This window comes from Acinonyx jubatus, chromosome A2 (assembly GCF_027475565.1).
Source record: "Acinonyx jubatus isolate Ajub_Pintada_27869175 chromosome A2, VMU_Ajub_asm_v1.0, whole genome shotgun sequence".
In the NCBI taxonomy this organism is placed as follows: Eukaryota; Metazoa; Chordata; class Mammalia; order Carnivora; family Felidae; genus Acinonyx; species Acinonyx jubatus.
The window spans coordinates 155,824,997-155,835,601 of NC_069383.1; the positions used below are offsets into that span (position 1 = coordinate 155,824,997).

General features: G+C 52.0%; 1 protein-coding gene across 1 annotated transcript; it reads left to right on the top strand.

Annotated features, from left to right (window-relative positions):
* The first annotated feature begins 103 nt into the window (after positions 1-103).
* On the top strand, positions 104-9,142 carry ASF1B (anti-silencing function 1B histone chaperone). Its single transcript, XM_027050082.2, has 4 exons — positions 104-532; positions 4,725-4,840; positions 7,387-7,563; positions 7,952-9,142. The coding sequence occupies exons 1-4, from the start codon at positions 424-426 to the stop codon at positions 8,156-8,158; spliced, it is 609 nt and encodes a 202-aa protein (XP_026905883.1). The 5' UTR covers positions 104-423; the 3' UTR covers positions 8,159-9,142.
* Positions 9,143-10,605: the final 1,463 nt, after the last annotated feature.

Below are 10,605 nucleotides of genomic sequence, written 5' to 3' on the forward strand. Positions count from 1 at the left end.
ACCTTCGGGATTGGCCGATAGGAGCCCCGCTCTCTGATTCCGCCCACCCCCTCCCTAGACACCCAAGTCGGAGACGCTGGGGATTGGTTCCCGGTGGACACCCGAAGAAGCCAAGAAATGGTTCCGCCCCCCTCGCGCATCCCGGAGAGGGAGCTCCACGGATTGGTCCGCGGAGGCTCGGCGCGCGCCGACCCCGCGCTCCAGGGTTGGCTGAGGGTGTGCTCGCGCTGCCGGAAAGCGTTGACGGTGATTGGCCGGAGGGTGGGGCCGGCTATTTGAAGGAGGCGCGCGGACCAAATACGCACTTCAGTCCGCGGACAGAAGAGGCGGGAGCGGTTCTAGGTAACGCTACCCGGCTGACCACAGAGGACTTCGGCGCGGGCCCGGCCCCAGCTGTGGCCTCTGCCGCAGCCCGGCAAGGCGATGGCCAAGGTTTCTGTGCTGAACGTGGCGGTGCTGGAGAATCCGAGCCCTTTCCACAGCCCCTTCCGGTTCGAGATCAGCTTCGAGTGCAGTGAGGCCCTGGCGGACGGTGAGGCTGGGCCTGTGTGGAGATTCCCCCTCCCCCCGGCGGACCCCGACCTCCCCCGTGAAACAACTGATCTCCCTTCCAACCCTGATCTCCCTCTTTCCCTCCGCTTCAGCCCCAGCCTCCTTGTAGAGATTACCCCTGACACCCCATGGCCAACCCAACCCCCTGCCCGGGGTCACTCCAGTTATCCCTGGGGAGACCTCATCACCCCTCTTTTTTTCTGTGGAGCGCCTGCTGGGCACCTATTTTCTCTGTAGAGACCTCAGTCTCCGTTCTTTAACCTGCAGAGACCTTCAGTCACCCTATCTTCCCCAAACTCCCTCCCCTTTTCCGCAACGGAGCCCCTCTATCACCCTTTCTCCCTGTGAAATCCCTCTCCCCCGTGGCAAGACCTAATTCGCCCCTATCTCCCCATTTGTCTCCCAGTCCCCTCCCTAGCCTGCTGATATTTAAAACAACCCCACCCCCTTCTGATTGTTTTCTACCCCAAAGCACACATCCTAGAACCTGACTTCCCACCTCCTTAGCTAGGCCCCAGTTTTCCACTCTTGATACCCACCTGGGGAGGCAGGGCAGGTTTCCAGCTCCAGTCTTTCAAGATAACTTGGTCTCCCCAGCTTCGGTCCCTCCCTCCTCTCTGCCTGCTTTGATAAACACTCCTATTGGAGGGGTGGCATAGCCAGGCACAAGCCTTAGCCGGCTCCCACTGTCTGCCCACCAGGTTCCAGCTGATCTACCGAGGTGCTTCTTCCAACACTTTTGATGGTCTGACCTAGTCTCGGGGGGGGGGGGGGGGGGGTTGGGTGGGCCAGGCTGAGCCATGACGGTATCTGGCTTCAGACAACCGGCTGAGAGGTCAGAACTTTTTGTGCATCTTTTCCAGGGTGCTTTCACTGACGTACTTCTTCATCTGTGTGTTATAAAGGTGGACATGGCTCTCATCTCACAGATGAGAAGACGGAAGCCACAAAGAATGAAAGACCTTTCAAGTAAAGGTCTATAAAAATCTAAAATGTAAGGTTGCCCAGGGACTCTTGGCACCACTTTCAGGAAGGAAGTACTCCATTAGACCAATTCTCCACTTGGTGGTTAAAGAAGAAACAGCCGCTGAGGAGGTGGAGATCTGTGAGGCCATGGTGTGCTAACTAGCACCTCTCAGCGGTAGGTGGGTGGTTTGTGGGAAAAGCCAGCCACTTGGATTAGCTTGGGGCTGATACGGTTTGAGATATGTGTGCTTTTGGGCCGGGCCAATGGATCAGTCTCTCCTAGGTTCTTCTTCTTTTTAAATTAAGGAATCTACTTGTGACTAACTATAGAATAAGCCCAGTTAAATCCTTTCTGGAACAAGGCAGGGTGTAAATAAATAATAAAAGTGTAGAATGACACTGTGGAATAAGATTTAATTTTAAAGCCAGGAGGAGATGTAAGGAGCTAATAGGTTAAGGGATTCACAGTTCCCAGAAGGCAGGAGATCGGGTTTCAAACAGCCTGTTTGCGCTCCTTGCATTTAAAAATGGTTGCATTGTCATGATCTAGTAGTTTTATTCCTAGGAAAACCCCTGCCCTGTTACTTTACTAATCTGTTTATAGACTCAGAGCAGGAAAGGCAAAAGTCCACCGCTGGTCGTTTTTTAATAGAAATGAGATGACTTCTCCAAGGTCACACAGCCGGTCTGTAGAAGTATTGACACTAAAGTTTGTCTCTGAGTCCTGAGTCCAGAGTTCTCCGCTTTTACTATAACCCGGGAAAGAAAGAATGCATCCCTCATTTTAGAAATGGAACGTAAATAGAATGAGCGTAGAATTTGTTTCCATACCAGGATACTCTCAAAAGAGAATGAGGAGAGTGCTATTACCAATTACACCCAGACAATAAAGCTTTTGCTCAGAGAAATTCAAGTTGGAAAGCAAACTCTGGCCTGAAAATCCAGACTCTGGTTCTATCCCTAGGGCTATCCATGACTCTGACCTGCCAACTTGCTCTCTGCCTCTTCCCGGACTTCTTCCCATGGAGCAGAGAGAATCCGTTTCCTGACTCCCAAACAGATGGAGGGGGCCTGGCTTTAGGAGTCTCTCAGATTCTGGAGAAATCTCAGTCCTGTCACCTTGACACTGGCAACTGAAGACCTGACAAAAGACCCAACCCCCAGTCATTGGCTGACCGTGTTTCCCAAGGGCTCTGGGCCCCTTTGGTTCTTTTCTCTCCTCAGCAACTGGAAATAGATGCTTCCAAGGCATAGGTCCACGTTTAATACATTACGTGTGTTTTTCCTCTGTTTCATGGAGAAATTCAACAGCTGCTGTTTGAATAAGTCATGGAAGCAGATGTTCTGACCCACAGCTGTCACCGTGGTCAGACCAGGGTTCGTCTATATGATTATGAAAAACGGCAAAGTGATAAACAGAAAAAAGCCTCCTACATGGGCAGTTTCTGTGTTGTGTTGTGTTTTAAGGCAGGAAACATTCTCCAGCTAGTTCAACTAACAATAGTTTTTTGCATGGCTTTAATCAGGTTGTTGCTTTTGGTTTTGTTTTCATATATAGTGGAGGAGCATGTTGTCAGGTGTTCGGTTGTAAAGTTAGAGCATGAAGACAAAATTGAATATTGTCAAGGTACCCTTGAAGTTGCCTAAAAAGTTAGGTGCACCATGTTTCATAGGTACAATTGAGTCCTGTATTCCAGAGGAATGAGTTTGTGCTGTATTGGTGATTGACGTCCCACATCTAATTCTAAAGAATGGTTACATTCCAAAATGAAGCCACTTAGGAATGCTTCTGTTTAAAACACTGGCAAGTTTAAGGTGATCCAATTTGTAGGCCTTTATCTCAGTCATCTGCTATCTTCCATGGATGATTTCAGCAGCTCCTCTAACCCTCGAGTCAATATTTCACTATGGCCTTCTGTTAATTCTCTGATTTCTTAACGGCCCGCATTGAGGGAGCCGTTGCGGCCCGTTTGCCTGGCTGCCAGCACAGCATGCTTTCTCTTCTGGTCAGCACCCACTCCGGTCGCTGTTTAGGTTTTGCCAATGGTGTTGGACATCAAGTGCCTGTGGCCTACGCGGGGCCTGCTCTCCTTCAGGCTCCTTTTTCCTGAGTAGAGGGCCTGGGTAAAACTGCAAAGCGACAGAAAGTCAGTGTATCAAGGAAGAGCTCGGGGCTCAGGTGTCAAACCTCCGTAGTTGTGGCCCTGCATAGCTGTGTTTCCAAAGTTGGATGCTCTTGTGGGACACTGGACCAAGAAACAGGGCAACTTCAACAACAGTTTACTTCCTGTGAAACTTCCCCCCGCCCCGCCCCTGGCTGCTGGAGCTGTGGGTTGTGTAATTTCAAAGAACCCAAAATAAGTTTCAGGTCTCCTGCCAAGCCTCCGTGTACTAGCGTGACCTTGCCCCTGATACACTTGGACCTCCTGCAAGAGGCAGCGGTGACCAGGGATTTCCGGCGCTTGATGGGCCGGGTCTCTCCTTAAGCACTTTTCCTTTCACCTTGCTAGAACATACTCAGGGATGAGATCCCCCCACTGGATGGGATGAAAGAGTTGGGGTTCGGAGGATCATCTTTTGGTGCCACATTTGTTGACTGAGTCACTGTCACCCAAGGGTCTAAGAGCCGGCATGAGTTGGTCCCTGATCTGGAAGACCTGGGGCCTGGCTGGCTCCCCCAGTGGCCTCGTCTTCCCCCTCCTGCTGTCTGGCTCTCCTGCTGGATTGGAATCTGCTGCCATGCCCCAGTTGTCGAGGGATCTATTCAGTTCGGTGGCACCGGTCCCTGTGTGTGAAAGAGGATGCTGCTTCCTATCTCAGCACCCAGTGGGCAGAGCCCTGAAATGGCCCAATTCCCTGCTGTTCCCTCCTCAGCACGCCTCTGTCACGTGGCGCCTAATTCAACCTCTGCCATACGGTTCACCCTCAGGCTCTCAGATCCCCGAGTTCCCCCAGAGGTGCAGAGTGGAGGTCGCTTGGCAAAGCTAAGCTCACAGGAGAAATTACCCCCCTAGAATTAGAGGCTCGTGCCCCTTCCAGTGTACAGGACAGTGGTGCCCAGCACTTCGTGCCCAGGAGATGCCAGGTGGTCATGAGAATAAAACTCTTCCAGTATATTAAGGATCTGTCCAAAACTCGAGAAGACCCTTCCCCTGCCTTCGTGCTCCCCAGCTATTTCAAGTCCCTAACACCTCATATCCTTACAGACCTAGAGTGGAAGATCATTTATGTTGGCTCAGCGGAGAGTGAGGAGTTTGATCAAATCCTAGACTCCGTGCTGGTTGGGCCTGTTCCAGCAGGGAGACACATGTTCATCTTTCAGGTAAGAGAGACAAGGCCTGAGGCTTTGGCACCTAAAATTATCCTCTTCTGTCCAAAAGCACACGGTGTGGTTCAGTGGTTCAGGTTCAGAATTCTGGCTCTTGCTTTCAAGAACTGTCTGACCTCTCAGAAGTACTTCACACGTTTCCCTTCCCTCCACCTCTGTGTCATCGTTGTCACCATGAGCCACTGATCACAGTCGATTCTTCTTATTCATGGGAGTTATGTTCTAGAAGGTCGCTGTAAATGCTGAATTAACGAATACCGAACCATTGCCCCTGGAAGAAATACAGATTAGGTTCCTACAAGTCCTATTTTTGTCAACCAGTAAATACGTAAGCTTGTTTTATGTGTGTTTGTTTAAAGACCCTTTATTTAGTATTATTGTTGGTTCATTCCCATTGACCTTCTGGCCAACAGCACTGTAACTCATGCCTGAAAAAAGCTTATCTAACACACGTATTTTCTCCATAAGGCACATCATCACCTTCTTGCCCTTAGGGACCCTAGACAGTAGTAAGCACTATGCTTGGTGGCCTTTTTTTTTTTTTTTTTTTTAATGTTTATTTTTGAGACAGACAGAGTGGGGAGGGGCAGAGAGAGAGGAAGACACAGAATCTGAAGCAGCAGGCTCCACACTCCACGGCTCCACACTGTCAGCACAGAGCCTGACGTGGGGCTCAAACTCACTAACCGTAAGATCATGACCTGAGCCAAAGTCGGACACTTAACCAACTGCCACCCAGGCGCCCCGGTGGCCTTTTTTTTTTTTTTTAATGTTTGTTTATTTTTGAGAGAAAGAGAGAGAGACACGCACGCACATGAGTGGGGGAGAGGCGGAGAAGGAGGGGGACAGAGGATCCAAAGCAGGCCTCACACTGGCAGCAGTGAGCTGACGCGGGGCTTGAACTCACGAACCGTGAGATCATGATCTGAGCCGAAGTTGGACGCTCAACCAACTGAGCCACCCAGGCACCTCTGGTGGCCATTTTAAACTGCAAAATCACCAACAAAAAGCACCAAAATGTGAGAAACGTGGCATTAAAAAGACCACAAAAAGGATGCTCATTTACAATATGTGCTGAGATGAGGTGAGGTGATGACCTCACCTGGGAACACGTACATCAGACAACTCAAGATTTTTCCCCACTCTGTGCATGTCCTCAAATGACCACGAAAACACCCCAATTTTGAGGTTACAGATAACTACTACTAATTAGCAAGAAGGCAAATCCACAAATGAAGATTCACTATAGCTGCTACATGACTCTAATCCAGTGCCACAGGGGCTGCAGGAGCACAGGTACAGGACAATTCTTAACACTCCTTGAAGTTTGAGAGGCTTTGCTCAAATCCTCACCTACCTCCCCCTCTGCTCCTCCCACCCCAGTCCAAGCAACTCCATTTCATGCTGTTAGGAGGTGTTACCTCATCCACCTGTATCCAGGCCCCAGTGAGCCCACCTACTCCACTCCACAAGCAGGGCTGGCGTCCCGAGCATTCGGCCCATGCAGCCACAAGGGGCCTTGCACCCGGCACAATGTTCTGCTGTCGCTGGCTGAAACTTACTAACCTGTGAACAAGGGACCCCATGTTTCATTTGGTTATATTGGTTTCATTTTGCACCCGTTACACAGCTGCTCCTGTCCATAACAACACACCCCAAATCTGTCCATGTCTGTCCTCTACTTCCTGGTTTAAGTTTGTCCCTGCTCCAGGATGACTGCTGTAACCTCCTGCCCAGTATCCCTGCTCTAACAGCAGCCGGCCATCCTCCTGTCACAGTGTCCCACACTGCCACTCTTTTTTTTTTTTTTTAATGTTTATTTTTGAGAGAGAGAGACAGCACAAGCAGGGGAGGGGCAGAGGCAGAGACACAGAATCCGAAGCAGGCTCCAGGCTCTGAGCTGTCAGCACAGCCCTACGCAGGGCTCAAACCCATGGACTGAGATCATGACCTGGGCCGAGGTTGGACGCCTAACCAACTAACAGACTGAGCCACCAGGCACCCTGAGAGTTGACTCAATTTTGAAAAAAAAATTTTTTTAAGTTTTAATTTCTGTAAGAGCGGGCATAAGCAGGGAAGGGGCCCGACACAGGGCTTGAACTCAGGAACCATGAGATCATGACCTGAGCTCAAGTCAGACCCTTAACCAGCTGAGCCACCCAGGCACCCCTGCCAGTCATCTTCACAGACCCCTTATCTCCTGCTAAACATTCTTGGTCTTTCCTGAGCCTTTAACTGGCCCAAAAGGCCCTGGGTGGCCTGGTACCAACCTGCCCACCTGTTCAGCCTTATCTTATGCTGCCCTCCCCCCCTGCTCACTACACTCCTCAGCACCACTTCCTTCTTTGTGGCACTTGTCACACTGAGCATTTTACAGGCATTTGCGGGATTGATTCTGTCTTCCCCACTCAATTAAAAACTCCCGTTGGCAGAGACCATACTTTGGCTCAGTAAAATATGTGTTGCTTGAAAATCGTTGTATTCCTGGTTGAGGTGTGGCTGTGCAGTCAGTACTAAGGCCCAGGATGTGTTTCCTCTAGGCTGACGCCCCCAACCCATCCCTCATCCCCGAGACCGATGCCGTGGGTGTGACCGTGGTTCTCATCACCTGCACGTACCACGGACAGGAGTTCATCCGTGTGGGCTACTATGTCAACAACGAATACCCCAATCCCGAGCTGCGGGAGAACCCACCCCTGAAGCCAGACTTCTCTCAGGTGGGGCTTGTCTCTGCACTTCCTGCTTCAGACAGGCTGGCTCCTTTGCACCTGGGGGAGTTGACTCATTGGAACTGGGAGCCAAGGTCACTTCTGAAGGTTTTCAAGCCATCCTCAGATCTTGCAGCTCCAGACTAGAACTGGAGAGAGAAAGGTCTTTTGTTTCTCAGAAGCACCCCTCGCAGAATCAAGATTAGATAGGTCCCAGCCCTAAGTCATGGTACACAGGCGCTCCCTGGAGTTCTACATGTAGTTGTTGATGGAGATGGAATAAGTGAGATCTGTTCTTCCTAACTTTGGGGCAGGGGTTTGGGGGGGGGGGGCCCGGCTCTGTGGGAGTAATGAGAGGGCATGCCGACAAGGGTTGACATTCCTCTTTCTGCCCCAGCTCCAGAGGAACATCTTGGCCTCGAACCCCCGCGTGACCCGCTTCCACATCAACTGGGACAACAACATGGACAGTCTAGAAGCCATAGAGAACCAGGACCCTGCCCTGGGCTGTGGCCTCCCCCTCAGCTGTGCTCCCATCAAGGGCTTGGGTCTCCCTGGCTGCATTCCTGGCCTCCTCCCCGAGAATTCCATGGACTGCATCTAACTGCAGGGATCCAGGCCCAACCTGGGCCCAGCTGGGATTGTGGCCAGTCTCCTAGAGCATCTGGAGGGGGCAGGCGGGCCTCCCAGACAGTCCCATGGAGGCCATCTGGAGGACTCTGGGGCCATCAAATACACCAAGGCTAGGCAGACATGGCTCTGAGGAAGGAGCGGGCCTCAGGTCTCTCCCAACCCTGACCCAGAAGGATCATCTGACCTCTAGTGCCCAGGCCTGTAAGAAGCGGGTACTTCAGTTTTTAATTCTTTGTGACTTGTGTCTTTTCTCCTTTCCACACACACTATAAATTCCGCCTGCAGGCCTTTGTGCCATCATGGTCCTGTGAATACCACTGACCCAAAACTCTTCCCACAGACCTCCCTGCCCTGCCTTGAGACTTTCTTGGTCAATGTCTGGCAAGGCTCCAGCACTATTGAGACAAAGGCTGTCATTCCTGTCCCTTCCCAAACATCTGAGCTGATCCACCCAGCTTTTTGGAGTCACAGGCAAGAAATCTTGGTTAGAAGGTGGACTTGGACATAATTTCTGTCCTTCCAGGACAGTTTTTAGGTCTTTTCAATCCAACAGCCTCTGGAAAACCTCTGTTCCCAAAGCTGTGCTCAGCAGGATGCTGAGGAATGATGGTCCAACTCTCAGTCACAGCCACCTTCCTGTCCTCTAACTGGATCCGGCTTTCCCTGGAGGCTGTCACAGTGGGAGGGTGGCATGTTGGAGGAGTCCGCTGTGCTCTGTCCATCTCGGTGTCGGCATCGGGCCCCTCTGCAAAGACCTCATGCTCTCAGGCCACAGACAGACTACAGGCACAGGAAACAGTAGGGACTCTGGAAACCTCTGCTCCTGCCATGCTGCCCCTGCCACGCCCGGCCCTCTCGCTGCTACGTGGATGCTGTTGTGATTGCAGTTTGTGTATTAAAAGGTTTTTATATTAAACATGTTTGGTTGGTCTAAAAATAAAAAGCACTTCATCTAGACTGTTTCTGCTTTTGTCTTAGGTGGGCTGACCATCTCTTGTCCTTCTCTCCTTGTGACGTGCTGAGGGGGCTCTTGCCCCAGACAGTGGGTTGACTGTCCCGTGTTCCCTTGCTTAGCTTCTTACCCTGGTCTTAATTGGTTACCTAATTGTACTCCAGACTGAGGTTCAGGGAGGGATTTTTCTTTGTCAAAAGTTAAGCAACCCAGCTGTTCCGGATAGAGCATAACCAGTGATTTTTTAGACTTTGACCTTGACCCACAGGAAGAAGTTAACATCATGCTCCAAGGACACACACAGAAACATACTAAATTTTACTTTACTTTGTAACCCCACAGCCCAGGGTAGACTTGTCTGGCTGGTGAGCCATTTCCCCATAATTCACAGAAGTGCCCAGACACTTACCTCCCAGAAACTGGTGGACCTAGGAACATGGGTGCAGACAGCTATTGGATAGGGTGCAGGTTGTAGAAGCCTACAGGCAGGACAGCAAATTGGCTCGTAGACCTGAGACTAGCTAGCCCTCTGAGTCAAGATAGCTGGCTCATCCAGCCCTCCTCCCCTCTTGGCACCTTCTGTTTGGGTCTTCTGTAGTGTTTCTCAAGCAGGGGCAATTTAACAATGTCTGGAGATGGTTCGGGGGGGGGGGGGGGCTTCTACTGGCATCCAGTGGGTGGAGACAGGATGCCTTTAAACCTTCAGTGCGCAAGACAGCCCCCTTCCCCAACAAAGTATGACCCTGCCCCAAATGTCAGTAGTGTGGCAGAGAGAAACTGACCTCAGGCTGTGTTTTAAAAGGGCACCCAGAAAAATGGTCATCTTTATTGTTCTGGGACAAAAGGAATCCTCAGCCTGGCTATGCCCCAGACTCCTCATCTGTAAAATGGGAGTGATGCTAAATAGTACCTCCGTGATAGGAATGTGGTGAAAAGTAATTTATTTAACGAGTGCCAGCTCTTACTACTGACGCACACAAGCCCAGGGTAGATGCAAAGGGATAGACACAGAGCCCCCTTCCAACCATCCCCTGTTCCCGGGGCCCAGCATCCTCCTGAAGATCTGGCTGTGGCTGGGGGAGACCCAGAAGGCTCCTCGGCCTGGACCCTGATATCCTGCGCCAGGCCTTATGAATGACGACTGCCTGCGGCCCGGCGACCTCTGACCCGAGGCGCCCGCCGCACCCCTCCCCCGCTGGCAGGTGGACAGAGGCTGCGCCGGGAGGGTGGGGGGAGGCCCTGGCGCCAACCTCGGCTGGCCGGCGGCCGCTGCCGCACTGAGCGGAGGCGGGGGACTGCGGCGCGTACGAGGCCAGGCGGGCGCTCGCCTGGACCGCCTCCTGGGCCTCGAGCGCGGCGCGGCTGCCCGCCAGCCTCTGCCGCCCCGCCCGGCCGGCCCGGGCAGTAGGCTGCATCTCCGCCCCGCCCTCTCACCCCGGGATTGACACTGAACGTTCTGCGGGGGG